At 41.5% G+C, this 20,357-nt stretch overlaps 1 protein-coding gene and 1 long non-coding RNA gene across 2 annotated transcripts; one reads left to right on the top strand and one right to left on the bottom strand.

Moving 5' to 3' along the window:
- Positions 1-2,760: 2,760 nt before the first annotated feature.
- Positions 2,761-12,500, top strand: LOC114843640 (uncharacterized). The gene is made up of 11 exons (XM_029130376.3): positions 2,761-3,043; positions 4,465-4,803; positions 5,157-5,285; positions 5,786-6,103; positions 6,420-6,746; positions 7,620-7,940; positions 8,026-8,036; positions 10,485-10,581; positions 10,673-10,771; positions 10,892-11,212; positions 11,900-12,500. The coding sequence occupies exons 1-11, from the start codon at positions 2,971-2,973 to the stop codon at positions 12,190-12,192; spliced, it is 2,328 nt and encodes a 775-aa protein (XP_028986209.1). The 5' UTR covers positions 2,761-2,970; the 3' UTR covers positions 12,193-12,500.
- A 1,046-nt stretch (positions 12,501-13,546) lies between these two features.
- Positions 13,547-17,139, bottom strand: LOC114869685 (uncharacterized). Its single transcript, XR_003788198.2, has 3 exons — positions 17,048-17,139; positions 15,141-15,266; positions 13,547-14,844 (listed from the first exon to the last, which is right to left on the bottom strand). It is a non-coding gene; the product is annotated as an uncharacterized LOC114869685 (long non-coding RNA).
- Between the last annotated feature and the right edge of the window lie 3,218 nt (positions 17,140-20,357).

The raw sequence follows: 20,357 nt of genomic DNA, 5'->3' as shown, positions 1-20,357 counted from the left end.
CCCGTCACAGTGAAGCTCCTGCTTTCCTTCATTTCTGATGACCATGCTTGGATTTAAAGCTGATCCAGTTTGAAAAACACTACCCCTGTTGCTTCTCCTCAAACACATAAAACCAGCTTCTGAGGATTTATAGTCCAGAGAAACAGAATGTGAGTGGATCCAGACGTGTCACAGCTGATCCAGTGAGACACTGGGACCTGGTTCCTTCCTCTAAACCCGGGCTCTGGGCCCAGTGACAGCCTCATGCTGGGTTTGATGCTGAAGGTTTATTATAACGCAGTTGTGGGTGAAATAGCTTGGTATAAGGCTGTAAGCGCAGGCTCACAATCCTCACTGTTTCTATCCTGGGTGTCAGAACAACACTTCAAGGCCAGGAAGATACTGGTAGTGAGTGTGGTGATGAAGCAAGGAGGAGACGGAGATGTGTTTGGCCTCTGTACTTTATCCAACACACTTAATGCAGGAGATGAGCTAGGTGGGGTGTGGTCTCTATAAATAATAAACAGTACAAAGGTGTAAACAAATATATACATAAACCGACACAACATTACAGTAGCCCAAAACTACCCAGATTAAAACAGGATAATAAACGTAAAAATGATACAAACACAGGTGCACAGGTAAACGTATAGCAAGGACGTTAGCTACTAGCAACAGCTTGTTAATGGCTAACAAAACACTACATAAACTTGATGTATAACAAGTGGACTATGAAGATAACAACTCGCACTTACTATGCGCACACACGCACACCCTCGACACTGTAAAACTGCAGTTTTTCAACCGCACCGTCTCACAGAACCTTTAGTACAGCAGTGGCAGCTCTTCTGCTCCATCATGTGAAAGCACACAGGAAACAGCATATTAATTTGGGTTTGTCTATGAACAGTGGGTGACATAATTTCCTTTAAAGTCAGATCTGTGCTACAGAACCCAGTACGCTGTCCAGCAGCTGGAAGGAAGGATGGCGTCTGTCACAAACAATGATGGAGGAAGGACCCAAATGCACAGCGCTGGCTTGGTTAAGATCAGAGTTTTAATAATCAGTCAGGCAGGCAGAGGTCATACAGACAGGATCCAACAAGGAGCAGACGAAGGCAAGGTCAAAATACAGGCAAAGATCAGGGTCGATGGCGAAGCAAGGTCAAAATACAGGGCACGAGTATAAGGAATGCTGGAATGCTAGTTAGTGGTCAACGTAGACAATCTAGCAGGGAACTAAGGCTAGAGGTGGTGCTTAAATACTAAATGATTAATGGGTGATGAGACACAGGTGAGGCCAACAAAAAACGGAAGTGAAGCTGGAACAAAAATGACAGGACAAAACCGGAAGTATGAGAAAATAAAACAGGAAGTGAGTCCAGGCCGTGACAGCGGCAGATGCTGATGCTGAGGGAGTTTCTGCACATCCTCCTCACAAACAGACATTTTCCTCATGTTGTTAAAAGCTGTAAACACAATGTCAAGATAATCTCAGATTTGTGATGTGTTCTTAGTGAAAGATAAGAAACTTATTTATCATTTATAACACAGAGGAACACGATCTCCCTCCGTGAGGGAGGAGAGACGTGCAGCAACGTCCTCCACATTAAAGGGTTCAAAGGAGGAGAGTCTGGAAGGAGACAACAACAGCTTGGCCTGAAACCACAACCTCCTTTGCTCCTGTTTTCTTGTTTCAGGGGCTGCGCTTCCTGTGGGAGACGTGTTGAAGCTGAGGCGTCTGTCTTCAACGCTGCCTTCAGGAACCACTTCATGGGTCTGAGCTCAGGAAGCCTGTCCTTCCTCAGGGCTCTGCTGGCGGTGGCTGAGACCTGCTCCTGCTGCAGCTGCAGCTCACGGAGGATCAGACTAGACGCTTCTTCTTCTTCTCCCTCAAACAGCAGCTCGTCTCGACCTCTGCTTCCTGTCGGCCTCCGTCTCCTCTCGTGTCCCTGACTCTGCTGTGCATCGAGCTCTACACCTTTATATTCACAGTGTGCGTCTACGCCTGCAAGCGCTGGACACGAGGCGCTGGTCACTGAGCAGCAGCGCCACCTGGTGGACGTGTGTGTAGGTGACAAAGTCAAACGGGCCTGAAAGCTGTGAGCAGGACCTAATGCGGTGGAAGCATAAGACTCTGGTTTTACGTGTTTTCACATGTTAAACATTTGAGTTGCTTGTTCTGTGCTGTCTCATTACCTACAGCCTGAGAGAGACTGGAAAACAGCACCACAACAAGAAATCAGAGTTAATTACAGTTGATAAGAGGTGAGAGTAGTGTAGAATGAATAAACTGGTTCCAGTCAAATAATGCTGCTCTTTGCTTTTCCTGCAGCTCAAATTGAGAGAAGAATTAATTAAAGTCTCACAGCTGATGTAGTGGAGCTGTGTTTTATCTGATGCTTCATCAAAGAATCTGCACTGTTGGAACTTTGCGTTTGCTGCATATGGACATAAACATAAACGTTATTGCTTCCTGGTTTAACTTCTTAGCCTTGTAGAACATGTGCAATGACCATGTACCACATTAATGTGTAACTCCACTGTCACAGGATACCAGCTAATTAATGACAGTCTGTGAATTTACCTGCTTTTATTTTCTTGTGGACACGACTGTGACTGGTACGTAAAAGTGAGGCTACTACACAAACAGTAGAGCTTTATGTTCTTTGTTCAGTGACTCCTCAGTCTGATCTCTGCAACACTCAGTGAAGGAATTCCAGGTAGACAGGTAGAACCAGCCAGAGCAGGTGCAGGAAGCCTCCACTTCCTCTTTGTCGACTTGTCGTTAGGACCTCACACTGTTCCTGACGTCCTCCTGGTCTAAAGTCTGTGTGAAGGGTTTGAGGCAGAAACCTTCTAACTTTGATCTTGTCAGAAACCAAAGTGTTTCTGAGAATCAGAGGAATGAAGTGTTATTGAACTGATCCTTTCTCTGAACTCCTGATTCTTAATGGATGGATCTACTGTGATCTACTGTGGATCTACTATATGGAGACTTTGAGCTGGTTGTGGTTTTACAGGAAGGTGAAGATGCTGCTGCTGTTTGTGATCCTCTGTCACGGTGAGAGAAGTTGTTCAGACAGTTTAAACCAATAATTTCAGTTTGAAATGTGCTTAAACTAAACTGAGACCAGAAACATAATTAAATGCCTTCCTTTAAAACCTGCTGATCTGAGGTAATAGACTGTTTCTGTAGCAGCTCACTAGCTGTTCCTGCATTACTATAGTCTGCATGAGACTCTGACCTGGGATCAGTTCCTGCCGATGTGAGGTCAAAGGTCAGATAATGACGATCCTATAATAAAAGCAGCAACCAGCTAAAAAACAAACAGCTGAGCTCAGGTTTCATACACTAGACGTTAGTATTTTTATCACCAAGCCAAAGCCACAAGAGGCTCCCGCTGCCTCTCTGGTACCAGCTCCAGAACCCACTGACCCATGTGAGGCTGTTGTACAGTGTTGTACATGCACTGAATGTGACTGTTATCAAGATAATGTCAGACAAAATAGAAAAACCTGAAAAACAAAGTGTGACACAGACGGGTGTCAGCTCAGAATGATGGATTGATAAGTAAGAGTTCTGAAGAAGCTGCTGAACCTGTTTATTGTTCTTTGTTCGCATTATGAAGTGAAACTAAAGCTGCTGAGTGTCAGGAGACGTGACGACTGGCTGTGATGGTGGACAGAGTGTGACGATGGGAACTGTGGGACCAGTAAAATCACTTCCTGTAGCTTGGCTCTGTTGTTGATTAGCCGTACTGGTTTCCTGTGGGCCACTGGCCTGGTGTCAGCTGCATGTGACCTAGAGTAGCTGCTGTTTGACCCTCAGAGAGGAAGTGGTTGACTTTGTTTGGTTTGATTCTCCTGCTCTAGAGATGAACTCTGCAGTTTTAATGTGTGTGTGAGTGGACGAACATGCAGGAGACCTCACATAGTATCATACAGTGCCAGCCTGGACTCTGGATGTGAAAACACACTGAAGGCTCTGATGCCCATACGTCAGCTCTGTGTGAACAGAGCCTCCGCCTCCATCTGAGGAAAAATAATAATGTTTCAACTGTACTGATCCCATGTTGGGGAAACAAACCTCTGCATTTAACCAGTAGTCAGTACAGTAGGTGTTGCTCAAGGACACACCTGGAGCCCCAGTGGGCTTCAACCTGCAACCTTTTGCTTCCCAGGTTAATATTCTGCACACTGAGCTACGAGGCCACTGAATAAATAAACTGCAGGTTGATGCAGATCAGGTTAAACAGCGTCCAGACAGAGCAGATTATATTATTATATATTATTTACAGTTAGTTACTGCATGTGTCCATGTAAAGTCAGTGTATTGAAATATTGTATCAGACACAGCTCACCCTGATGTGCCTCCATCATAATGAGTCGTCTGTTTATCTGTTTCAGACCCTGGTTCATGTGACATGTGCTGTAGATCCACTACTGTGTGTTCTCCTGTTTACGTTACTGTTGTGTCCTCAGGTTTCCGTCATGTCTTGTGTGTGGAGGTTCTTGAAGGAGCAGCTTCCGTCGTGCTGCCCTGTCACATCTCCTCAGTTCCCACACGTCCCACTGTGCTGTGGAGCCGCCACAAACTCAGTCCATCAACTATCCACCAGCGTAACGAGAACGGAGACAGCCTCAAAGACCAGAACCAGTGCTACAGCGGCCGGACGTCGATGAAGACGGACGCTCTGCAGACTGGAGACCTGAGTCTCACTCTGAGGAGACCCCGTGTGTCTGACAGCGGCAACTACAGCTGCACCATCACCGCGTTTGGGAACGAACGGAGACTGGCTGAGGTGGAGCTAAAGGTCAAAGGTCAGACACAAATAAAAACAGCTCAGGAACCTTAAATAGTGAAGTTACGTCCCTGAAACCATTAAAAAAAAACAAAACCAAACCAAACACTGATCAACACAGAAACACAGATTGTTGTAATCGTGTCATTTTAATCTATTTGTTGCTTTAAGTTTTAGTCTTAAGATCTGCAAATGTACGAGAACCTTCTGGACTGTTCCATAGCTACTAAAATGTTATATATAATGTAATAAATTTGCATTGTCCCTGACAGTAACCAGGTAAAAGGCATGAAAGGTCATTCTAAACATGACACCACTTTACACAACATCTATTTGAGCCACAAGTGATTCAGGACTTTCTCTGCTCCACAGAACTGAAGACGCTGCCTGTTGACGTCTCAGTTCTCATCAGCTTCCTGCTCATTTCTCTGGTCGCCATTATGATTCTTGGAGTTTATCTGTGGAGAATTAAGACATATGTGAGAAGATTAAAAAACAAAGGTATGAATATGGATCTATAACTATGTCTTTTTTGTTAAAATGACAAAAGAGTCATTACAGAAGAGTAATTCATCAGAAGAAGAAACAACCTGTGCATGAGAGAAACACAACTATGGCAGAAAAGAGCAGTTAATGCTGCACCAGTATAGTTACTGTTGTGTACAGACTGCGAATGCAGAGAACAAAGTCTAAGTCCAGACCAGGGTCAGTCATCACTCAGTCCTAACTCAGGCCAGGACTCTTGACAGAGTCTGTAATTCAAGTATTGAATAAAGAAATAAATACAAAAACATATCAATTTCTGTTCCTGATCAATTCTTCATGTTGGTTTGGGCTCCAGTTCTGAAGTCCACTGGCTGTTATTACTTCTTTATCTCTATGGCTCCACATTAATGTTCAAGTTATAGTATTTCACTGTAAACGTTACTATTTACTACAAATATGTGATTTTTAAGCAAAATAAAAATCAGCTGGTGATGTGACGTGTTTTATCATTTCAGCCACACAGGTGGCAGCAGATTCAGGAGTGGAGTCTGTCCTGCTTCTCTGCAAAACCACAGCCAAGCTGCCTGAGGACGTCAGAGTGGAGTGGAAGAGCTACTACGGCATGGTCCATGTGTATGAGAACGGTTCTGATCAGCCTGAGGAACAAAACTGGTTTTACAGAGGACGAACAGAGATGATGAGAAACCTGCTGAGAACTGGAGACGTCAGTCTGAGACTGAAATACCCAACACACCCAGGAACCTTCACCTGCACCGTCTACAACAAGGAGAAAAAGATCCTGATGAAGAAACGGGTGGAGCTGAAGGTCGAAGGTCAGTTCAAAACTATTTCAAGTCAAAGTCAACTTCATCCACAGCATTAGAGCCAACACCTCCCTCTGTTTAACAGTGGAGGACAGTTGTTCAGTATTAATTAACCAACTGCTATTTCAAACCAGTGTTTCAAATGTACACGTGACCGTGTTAATTGATGACCACCTTCCCAATGCAGCACCAGTTACATGTAGTTAGAGTCAATAATTAATCTCATCATTACATGAAACAAACTTAACTTACTACAAAAGAGGAGCGCATTCATGGTCATCATAATGTGTCAGAGCTAATGCTGATGTTGTGTTTATGTTTTCAGTTCAACAGGTGGAGGTGCATTCAGGGGTGGAGTCTGTTCTATTGCCTTGTAAAGCCACAGTTCACCTGCCTGAAGACGTCAGAGTGGAGTGGAGGAACAGATACTACAGGGCGGTCCATGTGTATGAGAACGGTTCTGATCAGCCTGAGGAACAATACAGGTTTTACAGAGGACGAACAGAGATGAAGAGCAACCTGCTGAGAACTGGAGACGTCAGTGTGAGACTGAAGAACCCAACAGGTGATGACACAGGAAGCTTCACCTGCACCATCTACAACAGGGAGAGACACATCCTGATGAGGAAACAGGTGGAGCTGCAGGTCAATGGTCAGTGTTTGTGATTCAGACTCTCAGGCTCCATAAGGTTCCTGTAACTCTTCTGCTTAGATCCTCCTCCTTCATGAGAACTCGTCTAGTGTTATTGACTATGACCACTGTAAATTACTGCTGTGTCTATGATCAGACCCTCTGAAGTGTTACCAGCACCACTCATCACTCCCACTCACTCAGATGTCAGCTACTGTATTTAGCTTTTCTGTTTCCAGTCAGTTCTTAAATTGGACACATTTAGCTGAGTCATCAGTGTTTAGTTCAACAGCACCGTCTTGACATTCAAACAGCAACAAAATCACTGCTGTTCCACTGGCTTTGTGGATGAACAGGAGTCTGTTAGAGGAGTTTGGATCATCCAACTGGACTGGGCCCTAATGAAATCACCCATTCCTCTGAATGGATCTGAAAACGAGCATCACGTCCAATATAAATAATAACTTAAATGGTTCTTATCTGCTTTTTTTAAATCTGGCTGATGATCAAAATCAAAGCGATTATATGTAATTTCATTATTACTGATACTACTTTACGTGCTGTACAACACATACACCTGGCACACACTTCCACAAATACTTGCATTGTGAAAATAGATAAATGAACTAAATTGATCCCACAGAGGGGAAATTCAATTGCTGGAACAGCCACAGAAAGACAGCAAGAGAACTGCAGGATTGCAAGAAAAAAGAGACATAAGATCATAGAAATAATAGTAATAGCAATACTACTACTACTACTATAATAATTTATTAAAAATCATTTTAACAATTTGTTTCTCACAGTAAGATCATTAACCAGCTGGGACTTCAACTTTTCATGCCAACAGATTGTCTATGATTTCTCTGATTATGTTGAACTGCTGTGTCTCAGACTGTGAGGTGGAGGAGGGGGCGGAGTCTGTGCTGCTGCCCTTCAGGACCGGAGGGAACCTGCCTGAGGATGCTACAGTGCTGTGGAAACGATATGAACCTGAATACATGGAAGTTCACAAATATCAGAACGGTTCAGACCAACTTGGAGACCAGAACCAGTTTTACAGAGACAGAACAGAGATGAAGGAAAACCTGCTGGAAACTGGAGACGTCAGTCTGACCCTGAAGAACCCAACAGTCAGAGACACAGGAAAATACGAATGTAAGATCGGGAACAACAGCATCTGGAGATACAAAACGGTGCAGCTCAAGGTTAAAGGTCAGATATTTGTGTGTCTCTCTGAGTGAGGCAGCGTGTGAGACTGTGTGTTTTTGCCCCTTTTTCCTTTTGTGTTTTTCTGCAGCTTGTTACCAGGTAGTTTCTTTATGTACATACTGTATATACACATATACACATTTATGTCTATCTGGGCCTGATGGTGTCAGTGGAGCAGATGCTTCTTGTGGTTGAAGGACAGTTTGTTGCATGTATGAATGAAGGGAGACGTAGAATGAAGTGGTTTGTATTGACAGTGTTTCATTTGTTCAGCTTTGGTTGGATCTAATAAGTAACAACCGGTGATGGGCCAAGTGCTGAGACTTTCATTCAGATGCGGTAAATGGAACAAACCAGGTGGTTTGGATGAGAGACCGTTGTCTAGTGGTGTTTATGAAAGATGAGATGAACTTTATTTATCCCACAGGAAATGTGACGGCTGGAGCAACAAAGAAACAGTTGGGAAATAGAAAATATGCTAAATATTTTTGTGGAGAATTAAAAAAGACATATAAGATGTGTTTACTCACACATATAGTGCTTAATTCTGTGCAGAAATTAAAGAACACGTAAAATGTTAAATAACATCTACAACTCACACATAAACAGCCAGTGAGTGGTGTCTATGTGAGATGGGTTATTTTGTCCATTACAGAGACAACCGCTCAGACTGATGATGTTTAAAACAATACAGGACATTAACAACTAGATGGAATTATATTCACTACAAAGTTATGATGTAATAACACCATTTCACAGCATAAATGTTGTTGTTTGTTCAGCCTTTTGTGTCTCTTCAGCACACTTTAATGTGTCATGTCTGTTATTATGAACCTTATTTATCTTCACTTATACAGATTTACAGATTCATGACTAGATGTCCACTAGATGGAAACCATGGGAAAAGTTGCTCTTTAGCGGTCGTTTGTTGGTAGCTACATTCACATCCTGATCTCTCTCTCACTACTCCCCTGTGTGATTCGTGAGGCTGGAGTTACTGTTTAATAGCTGATATTTATATCGCTCTACTGATATAAGTGTTTGAGGTTTTATTTTATGTTTTGTTTATTGTGTATCATGTAAAACCTTTCAGGGTTTTTTTTACGTGTTTTGCTATGAATCAGTTTTAACTCTTTCTCTCTCTGTGTTCTGTCTCATCTGCAGAGAGCCCAACTCCACGCCCAGATGAACCTCTAATGGCTGATCAGTCGGTCTGATCATTCTGATGATCAGACTGTGATGATTGATCAGATCTGACTTTTGATCAGATCTGACTTTTGATCAGAGACAATGTGGAAACAAACAAGATGATGGATGAAGACATGAAGAGCTACTGAACTCTGATTGTACAGGAGGATTGTGGGTAATGTAATAGATTTGGGTTGATCAAGAACTAAACATCAGTCTGTGGATGTGACTGTTCATCAGGTTTAAAATAGGTTTGTTTTTATTTTCAGTGTTTCTGTGAATATATATTATGATGTGAATCATTCAGTTTGAATCTATGTGACCTCAGGTCAGTCCCTCTCCCTTTCATTACGTCATTACTGTCTTAGCTGTGATGTGAGCAGTACCATTCAGCTCCATAGACATAAAGAGCCGTTAAACTCTTCAGAACGAGGCACCAACATGGTTCAAACTGATATTTGTGAATTTATCCTAAATAGTGGATCAGAGTTATTTGAAGGCAGAGATACAGAGTCACATCTCCTGCAGGAACCCAGGGTTCTGTCTGGGACACGTCTCCCAGCACAGACTCCAGCCAGGTCTCAGGAACTCCCCCCAGTTCAGGGCTCAGTGGAGCCTGAGGTCTTTACTTGTTTACCTACAGAGACACAGGCAGTGGGATGAAAACTGGAGGAAACCCACACAGATTCAAGGACAGCGTGACAGCATACAGTATAAGATCGTTTTTCAGAAAATGTATTTGGGTCTTGATTCATTTAAAATAAAGGCACCTTGAAGTGTCTTTGATCAGTCGCCCTCGCCTCCCTCTACGCTGCCGCATCCTCTCTCCCAAATACCTGGACAATGCCCCACTCCCCCAGCCCTTCGAACCATTACTTACAGCTCCTGCTGCTGTCAGACACTGCCACACACACACATGACATCTCCAGGGCAAGTGCACCAGTCACCAGAGCCAGCAGAGGATGGTGAAGAGGAGGCAGCAGCCGATCAACCAACCAGCAGAGGAAGGCGGGACCATAAACGTCACAGGAGCCAATAGAAACACCGGTAGATGCAAACTAAAGGCCCAGAGCACAGAGGAGGTGGAGGAAAAGACCCACGATTGTAACTTTCCTTTCTGTGATGAAGTTATATGTTATATGTAACCTCACACCGCAGAAACTGACGTCCTCCTGGTTTAGAGTCTGTGTAACGGTCTGATGCAGCTTCTTTGCCTTCTTACATCGATTAGAAACCATATAGACCATAGACCAAAGTTGTTTCTGAGCATCAGAGGACGATGTACTGGAAAAGGAAGTGGTGTTAAACTGGTCCTGTCTCTGAACTCCTGCTTCCCAATGGATGGATCTACTGTGATCTACTGTGATCTACTGTGGATCTACTATATGGAGACTGAGCTGGTTGTGGTTTTACAGGAAGATGAAGATGCTGCTGCTGTTTGTGATCCTCTGTCACGGTGAGAGAAGCTCCCTGTGTGTTTTAACTGTGACCCCATCACAGCAAATGACAGTGTCTTTCTGTCTCTGCTACTGTCATGTCCTCCACAGAACGATTTTCACTCTGGACCACAGTTCTTCCTGTGGTTGTTATCCTGGTTCTGGTTGCTTGGTTCCTGTTCATACACGTTCAACAATATTTCACCTCAGGTACGTCTCTATTGCGACATTACTTTTGAAATGCTTAAACAATGCTTGTGTGTGATGGACACATTGTTAGAGATCAGACTGCTGCTGCAGATATTGTGATGTTGTGTTTTATCATTTCAGTCCAACAGGTGGAGTCAGGGCAGGAGTCTGTGCTGCTGCCTTGTAAAACCATAGTTAACCTGCATAAAGACGTCAGAGTGGAGTGGATGAACAGACAGAGCAGGACGGTCCATGTGCATCAGAACGGTTCTAATCAGATGATAGAACAACACAGTCTGTACAGAGGACGAACACAGATAAAGAGAAACCTGCTGAGAACTGGAGACGTCAGTCTGAGACTGAAGAACCCAACAGATAAAGACAGAGGAACCTTCACCTGCACCGTTTATAACAATAAGAGAAACATCCTGAGGAAGAAACAGGTGGAGCTGCAGGTCAAAGGTCAGTTCAAAGTCAGAGAGAGTTAGAGTTAGAGATACTCTAGAAATTAAAAGAAATGAAATGGTTCTATTCCCCAGATTTTACTCATCAGCTGGTTCAAAGTCAGCATGGAAATAAGCAATAAAAACCCAGTCCATGCAGTTATCACAGTACAAACAAGACTTCCTCAGTCTCAGTGTTTCTTCATCATTTTAACTCATCAGTTGCTTCAAACCGACCCACAACGGGTCAAACAACACAAACAACAAACAACACTCTTTCAAAGAACGCACAGAGATGAAGGAAGAGCTGCAGGATCCTGGAGACGTCAGTCTGACGCTGAAGAACCACGCGGTCACACACAGACACCTGCACCTGCACCGTCTACAGCAGGAAACAGGTGGAGCTGCAGGTCAAAGGTCAGTTCAGGTGTTTTATGCCAAACGTGTCCATGGTTAATTTAAGTTTACTGTGAACTATGGTCATGTTGCATTGATCAATGGATCAATTTATGTTTGCAAACCAATGTCAAAGCATTTCAATTCAAAAACCTTTCATCACCTAGAACCAAATGCCAGACGCATCCTAAAAGTAAAGGTCTGGTTTCAGCCTCAACTTCAGATGAGCTTCACCTTATGTCAAATCATAACTGGCCCTAATTTACCTTTGATTCTAGACTTTGATCTGCTTCTGTTTGTTGTGTCTCAGTCCGTGAGGTGGAGGTGGAGGAGGGGGCGGAGTCTGTGCTGCTGCCCTTCAGAACCACAGGGAACCTGCCTGAGGATGCTGCAGTGGACTGGGCTTTTTATGGAGAGAACCCCATGAATGTTCATTATTATTACAACGGCTGTGACTGTCTGGACAAACTGGACGACATTTACAAAGGCCTCAACGGTCCAATGCAGTCCCAATGTGGGGTCAATAAAGCTTCAGTTACCAGACGTTCTGTTTCATTAGTGCACATCTTTTGTCCTACAAACTGGAAGATGTCTGCTCTTTGAGGACCCGGCCTGGTCTCCTCTCATTCTTCATGCTGGAGCCCAGTAACCATCAGGTTTCTGGTCCTCCTTTCCTGGCTGTGAGGTTCCACCAGTGAGCATCTGGTGGGCCACTTCTGTCAGTGTCACACCTGTTATTGTTTGGGGTTCTGGAGGCAGATCAGCTTTGTGCTTTTCTGCAGAACTTCCAACATCTGAAGCCTCACATTCATCCTGTCTTTGAACTTTGCAGGATTTTTTTCTTTTCTGAAACAGTGGCTGCTGTCAGCTGGGAGTTTGTACATTAAACCATTAAACATGACTGGATTTGATCTTTCTGTGTAAATAATTTTCTTTCATTTGTTAAACTATTTCTCAAGCTGAGCACAGCACTTGATAAGATGAACAGAAGAACCTCGTCAACATGTCTTCATATTCTGATGAGTCTGTGATGATGGACTCATGGAGAACTGTCCATTACTTTTGAACCTTATTACCTTTTTGCATCCAGCTTGTTTTGAGTAGTTGAGTCTTTTTAATACAAAATAACTAATAGACTAATAGGAATATTTCACTGCATGTTTACCTGATGTGATCATGTTCCCACTGTAATTCACTGTATCTGCTACTAACAAGTGGTCAATAATCAGTAATTGTTCATAAACATTGAATGTCCTCAACATTTTCATTATTGCTAGATTTCTTTCGGATTCACTCCAAACACCATTAACCTTTGTGTTGTCTTTACTTATGGGACCCTCTGATCACCATTTGTTAAAATCTATTAAAAATCTAAATTTTACTTCATAAACTATTAACATATATGACTTTTATTTCAATTACAAACAATATATATATTTTGTAATATTGCAACAACTTCCTATTACTACTTGAAGCACTCACTGCAGCTACAGTCCAATCTTTGTGAATCTCCCCCAAACCTTTTGAATGAATTCCTCTCCAGGGTGCGGTTCTCTCTACTGTATTTCTTGTCCACTTTTTTCTAGCACATCTTTTTTCTTTCTTCGCCTCTCTGTTAATGTGCTTGGACAGAGCTCTGTAAACAGCCAGCCTCTTTTGCAGTTACCCTTTGTCCCCTTCTTGTGTAAGGTGTCAGTGGTTGTGTTTTAGACAACTGCAAAGTCAGCAGTCTTCCCCGTGGTTACAGTATGTAGCCTACAGAAGTAGACTGTTCTAGACTGAAACAGACAGCATCTAAAGGTGTTTTGAGTTAAACAGCTGATTAGAGTGTGGCAACAGGTGTCTTCAATATTGAACCTCTTCACAACACATCCAATTTTTTGAGCTACTGAATTTGGGGTTTTCATTAGAAGGAAAGAATATAAATTGATATGATATGATATAAATGACAATGATGAATGAATGATAATTAATAGGTTTATTAAATGTTAAAACACAAGACACAAACTCTGCAGGATGACTAAAAACACAGGTAAGTAAATAACTACACGTGAAATCACTGAACCTCAGGATTGAGCTGTAAACCAAAATCCCAGAACTAAAAATCGCTGCAGTGCAGGAAAACAATTGTTTTTACAAATGTGTTGGCATTACTAAAATGGTTCAGCATGTGTCAGAGATGCTGACTTAAAAAAATATAATTCGATACTGTTACTGGTGGCAGTGATAATGTTTCCTATTTGTGAAACATTATCACTGGAACTGCTATGTACAAGCTACAAAGGTCTGATGTTTGACAAACACAGACTGGTGTAACTGCTTAAACAGAATTAGATCAGGTTTTCTGGCAATGATTGTTGAGACCTGCTTCTAATTTGTGTCTGTTCCAAGTTGGGAAAATGTGCAAATTATTGTAACCACAGCAGCAAACCTCCATTAACTGTATCACTGCCCTCAGTATTTGTATTTGATGTACTTGCTTCCTCTCACTAAACAGACACAAAACTGACTTTAATGTTGTAAATGAATAAACAACTTCATAACCCAGTAACAGTTTTAACCCAAATCAATGGATAAGTCAGATATAGATTAATTGCAGGAAGACAATCCCATCTTAGCTTTTACAGTGAGTCATGTTATTCCCTAACTGACACATTCTGCAGACATTCTCTATAGTTCTGATGCAGCTTCATAACTTCAGAACGGAGATGTTTGTCTGTGTTGTTTTCTGCCTCTTGCTCATCAGCATTTCTCTTTGCATTCTGCTCGTTTGCATTTTTGCTACTTTGCAAAGAGTCAGGTTTCATCCTGCTCTTCATGCTTTTTTTGGTAAATGTAAATTACATTGCAGATAACACAAACACCCTGACATTAACTACAGTACAAACTATGCTCTCCCTGTGCACATACAACCTCAGCGGATCGGCCCATGATCTCAGCTGCTACAATACAGTGCATTTGGCAGAAAATGGACAAGAACCTTAATGTTTCCTTACCAAATCTCAATAGCACCTTCAAGGACATTCATTTGTTCACATTCATTCACTGGAGGACTTTATTGTGACATCTGTTGGCTGACTGATGTGGCTTCTGATGAAGGTCTGTGTATTTGTGTGTCTTCACCTCAGATGTCAGAGGCTTCAGTGATGCTCAAAGGCTGTTGGCAGCGTTCACAGCATTAAATTGTGGCTCACATCATGTCTTTTTCCTCTGGTCCCTCTGCATTTTGACTGTTGTGTTGATTCCGTCTTTGTCCTGGATAATTACATAACGTATATGTACGTTAGGTTTGAATCACTTTTAGCCTAAATCACTTTCTCTGTGTGTGAGAAGCAAGATCTACTTCAAAGGGTTTCATAATTTTCTCTGTCTCAGATCATTGAAACCAAAACCAGATAATAATCATTGTTTTAATTGCAGGTTGGAGACGTGTGAGTTCTGATGATGTAAATTGCTGCAGTTCAGCTGTGAATGAATGTAAAGTTCAGGACAGAGTTGATTTGGAAAATAAATGAGGATAAAAGGATTTTACAGAAATTGATGTAACTTACTTTGACTTCTTCATTAGAAAAAACTGCTGTAACAAATTAAGATAACAACAGCGATGGTGATGGAGCCCACAGCAGCCACAGGTACATTACAAGTGGAGTTAGTCAGATCAGTGGACAGAGATTTATCTGAAATGACAGAACAGAGGATTAGATTAGACAGGGTTTTGTTGGTTTTTACTGGAGCGATGCTCAGCAGGTCTGTGATCAGCGTGGGTTTCTCAGTTCTGTTCTCATATTCGTCTTGGAATGAGGGCTGTTTCTCAGGCTAATAAATCCTAGGTAGTTAGCTTCTGTTTCCATGATGGCTTCATAAAGGTAATGACAGATTTACAGTCAGAACAACAACTGTGTGTTGATGTCACATGTTTCCTCACTCGTCTGTTAGACTCTTAAATGACACTTACTCTGCCCATGTTCTGCATCACTGTCCTGTCTCGTACATTTACTGATCCATTTTGCACTTCTACAGCACATACTTCACTGGTTTATGATTATGTCCCACATCCTTTTGTTCTATGGGAGCACGAAATCACCATAGCAAATTCTTCATATGGTGAAACCTTCACTGTACATGACAATATTTGTTTCTGATTGTGAGAAAAATGGTTTTTGGAGATGGCAGATTCTGGTGGCATGTTCAATTCATTAATTCAGTTCAGTTGACTGTGTTTATACAGCAAAGCACCAAATCTGTCACGATAGCATGGATGAGGACCCACATGCACAGCACAACACAGCTTGGATGGTGATGAATGACGGTTTATTCCAGGTTTAACGAGGTCAGGCAGAGACAGCGTCAGGGGCGGGCAAGGTTCATACACGAGATGCAATACGAGGGTTACAGTACTAAATCGACGGGCATCGGGTCGTGGTCAGGCAGGCAAGGTCGGTAACAGGCAATCGTTGAACACCAAGGCAGACAGAACAGGCAGGGATAAGGCAGGCTCAAAATCAGCGGTCAAAAAACAGGGTACACGAAACACGGCCGGAGAGAATCAATGAACGGGGACTATGACGGGAAAACACAAACAACGATCTGACAAAGAGCTAGGGAAACAGGTGGTGGTTAAATGCAGGAAGTTGATCACTGATTCTAAACAGGTGTGTGTAATGAGGACCGGTACTGACAGGGAACAGCTGTGATGGGACGTAGCAGGAAGTCCTTTCAACATAGAAACAGGGATCAGAACCAACGAACGAGAGACAGGAAGGACTTCAAAACAAAACCAGGGGACCAGACACTACCGAAAGTAATGAACTGAAAATAAAACAAGGACCCGGACCAGAGACTGTGACAAAATCAAACCAAAAACAGTCTCAGGGAACAAAGTTTAGTAATGGCACAAAAAACATACAAACACAGACATAATAATGAACAACCAACAGGCAGGAAGCTACTGTGAGCACTTACACAGATAGAAACAGAAGAAAACAGATAACACGGACAACTTGATATTTAGAGTAAGGAACAAACACTGACAAGAACACAACCCAGACGCAGACTGACAGCGCGACACCACTGACGACCAACAAGAGGCAAGTGATGGGGGAGATAGGAAGCAGGTGATGAGTGATGAGCACAATCCTTCCAGAGAGCAACAGGAAACAGACCAGAAATGAGGTCCCAACACATTCACACACTAGATAAAACAAAGCCACAGCGCCTCCAAAGGCTGGAGCTGGAGCACACGAATAATCAACAGGACCAGTGTAGCAAGCTGGTCCTGCTACTGGTTCAACATGCTTTCTGAGCGCAAAATGGAGGAATAATAACATGAGGTAAACACATTGTAAAAAAGTCTCAGCTGTACAGAAAATCCAACCTGGCCTGCTATTAAGTATACTGTACATTTAAGAATTTACAAACAATTTACATGTGATTTTTTTCATTTGTGGCATTTTCTCACCTTTGTTGTCAGTAGATTCATTAATATCTGTAAAGAAGACATATGAAATTACATGAAATACATAAATACACAAGTTCAATCGGTGTCACTTAGGAGAAACTCAATGCATTACTAATAATGACCTCATATGCACGCATGACTAAACAGATGACTAATAATCATGTTCTCTTTTGCAGTTGACAGCATTAACTTATAATATGAGCCGTGTCCTGACACTTTGTCTTCTGGCATATTTTATTCACACATATGTTTAGCTTGCTCAACACTATGTTGCTTTAACCTACATTTACATTACACAGTTCACAGTATTAAAATATATAAATCATTTGGATGAGCAGGTTTTTGTATTATTACAGACAGTTAACACAATTATTTGAAGGACCAAGACTCACATTAATGCACTGTCTGAAACCAGAAGAAGGTTTAAAAATACAACAACAGTATTCTCCTTTATCTTCATCTCTCACTTTATTGAGTTTGAGTGAGGCGTTTCCACCTTTAAGGCTTTCTTTAGAAATACTTGCTCTGTCTTTGTATGAGTCATTAGTCAGAGTATTAACACCTTTTCTCATGACATAAATTTCAATCTTGCCTCTACTCCACTCCACGTTATCTTTTTTTACATTAATGGTGTCATTAAAGAGACATGGAAGAATGAATTCCTTTCCAACCACTGCTTTTTCCTGGTTAGAAGTCTTAAAAGCTCCTTGAGTAACTGGACAGTGGGTTGATTCATTCTGGTCTGAAATAAAGAGAAAAAAAACTACATGAATGTACACAATGGAGATGCATTAGGAATCATGTTTTAATCATTTTTATCAACCAAACTAAATAATTTTGGATTTGCCATTTTGTGCCTGTAGCATTCTTCTGCTTCTTCATTGAATTAATTTCTATTGGCATCATTTTTTGATTTATAGCTTTTGAGATTTGAGACATTACACAAAATAACCCACAATGTACAATGAACATTAACTGGTCCATATAAGCTTGGCTTCTTCACTTTCTGTGTCTTTCTTATCTACTTGTATCTTGGCATTAAGTCTGACAGAGGCAAACATCGTCCACATAGAAAGTTGACCTATAGGATGAACATTCATTCGTTCATTAGTATCCTGAACGTCTCACCTCCTGGACGACGTGGTTCAGAAGCTTTTGGACCCTCATGACAGGGTTCATATTTGCATTTCCTTTGTTATTTTGTGGAGCTGCATGTATTCTTGTATAGAGTCAGGGTTCTAATTGGAATCCTGTTAATAAACTGCTTGTATTTGTAACCTCTGTGTTCTGGGTTGATGTTTATCTTGGTCTATGCATCATGCTTACACGCTAATAACATGTAGTAGAGGCTTAATGTTTGGTCTGTTTTACATTTTGATCTCTTTTATTCCATCCATGTTTACACTTTTGGTTGCGTTACCTTCTATTCGCTATGTTTCTGAGCTCCTCTTCATTGTTTTATGCGGTTACATGGTTTAGTGCTGTCTTCTATCAAACAGGCATCTCCTGTTTGTGCTCTTAATTTACTATCATTTAAAAAACTGTTCCTTTAACCTCTTAACCCCCATCCGGTCACATCCGTATTCCAGGTTGGGCTTTTAGACTATGGGAGGCGGATGCAGCCAGGTGTGGAGCTGTGTGTCCATAGCACTGGGGGTTGGACGATACCACAGGCAGTCCATAAACCCTCCATTAGGATCCACTTTAACTCTAGCACCAGGTTCAGGACTGTTGTGTGGATTTTAACCTCAATCCATGAGATCCTCATGCTTACTGGTCACTGCCATTAGGGAGAGAGTCAGTGAAGCTTCAGACAAGAGACCAAAGCGTAGGCAGACCACAGTAAAGCCTCACAGGCTCCTGCTACCGTAGTACTTTTACTATAGTTATAAGCTAAAAAGCAAGAAAGGAAACCTTGAGGGGACAATATAAGGAAATGTGTATCCAGAGTATGTGTATAAAGAAGCAGCTTCTGCCTGAGCTTTTCCTGATGACACTTTCAGAAGACAGCATGTAGAGATTAGAAAAAGAAGATTGGAATAAATATATATGTTAAATATAAATATATTTCTAGTCTATTTATAGCTTTTCGATAAATATTGATTCACATCATGTTACATTTCATCGGTCATATGATTTTAACCAGTTACAGACAGCTAGTGTGAATTCTGCTCCTCTCCACTACAGTTCATTTGAAGATCAGTTCCTCTGTGGTTGAAAAGCTGCTAAGAATTTAGGATCATGAGGCTGATTCTTAATACTGGAAGGAAAAAGACGGAGAACGACTTCTGCTCGTTTTCGTTTAAAAGTAAAACTGAAAGTAATAAACTGTCTCTGTGAATCTGCGTTAAATCTTTAATTTATGTCAAACTACATTTACTACAAAAGATCATATTAAAGACTAAACAACTTGATTTTCTGTCAAAATGATTTTGTTATGTGATAACAAGCCTCATTTTAATGATGCATTTATTCTAACACTGAGTTTTACGGAGGCTTAATTTTATAATTCTTTACTTCTAAAGGCGGTGTGGAATAAAACTAAGAAGATGCAGTTAAAATACTCAAAAATACGTTGGATGAAACATTACATGAAACATAGACAATTAAGTTGCAGCTGTTGCCGTTTAGTTGTGTAAAACAAATGTTTATTACACATCGTTTAAATTCTTACCTTGAAAATTAACACGAACAAAAAGAAGAAAGAAGATATTAATGTTGAGCCAAATTCTCATTTTTAATGAAGTCGATTGGATCAAAACCAGTTAATTAAAGATTCTATCCGCTGTCAATTGCGGTGTAGATTCAACAATCGCAGCGTTGTCAACATTTAACCAGAGCATTTCCTGTTCAGCCGGTATTTACAGTACTGTACCTTAAAGATGCTGTAAGAATTGTTTTTAAAAGGAATAAAACCCCAGGAGACTATTGCATTTAGAAATGTACTTTGTAACTGAGACTCAGTAATAAGTCTAACAATTAATATTTTTTATTTGGGAACAGGAAAAATCTTTATAATCATACATACTGTAATTTCAGTTGTGCTCTGTGGGAGGATTTGTGCGCTTAGGAAATCTCCCATCATGCCTTGCTTCAGTTGCTTAGTTTTGGGCTTTCATCTTGTTGTTCCCAGTGTCACGACACAAGAACAAGGATCCTGCAATATAGTCTTTTACCTCTGCTTCTCTCTCAGAAACTACTACTCCCATGATTCATGGGCCACAGCTCTTTCTCTTGGTGCAAGTCAGTATTTATGGTGCCTTTAGTTGATACTCACCTCAAGGTGAACCTAGAAAAGGTTATCTGACAA

Source organism: Betta splendens, chromosome 2, assembly GCF_900634795.4.
Source record: "Betta splendens chromosome 2, fBetSpl5.4, whole genome shotgun sequence".
Taxonomy (NCBI): domain Eukaryota; kingdom Metazoa; phylum Chordata; class Actinopteri; order Anabantiformes; family Osphronemidae; genus Betta; species Betta splendens.
This window is presented reverse-complemented; position numbering and strand designations above follow the sequence as displayed.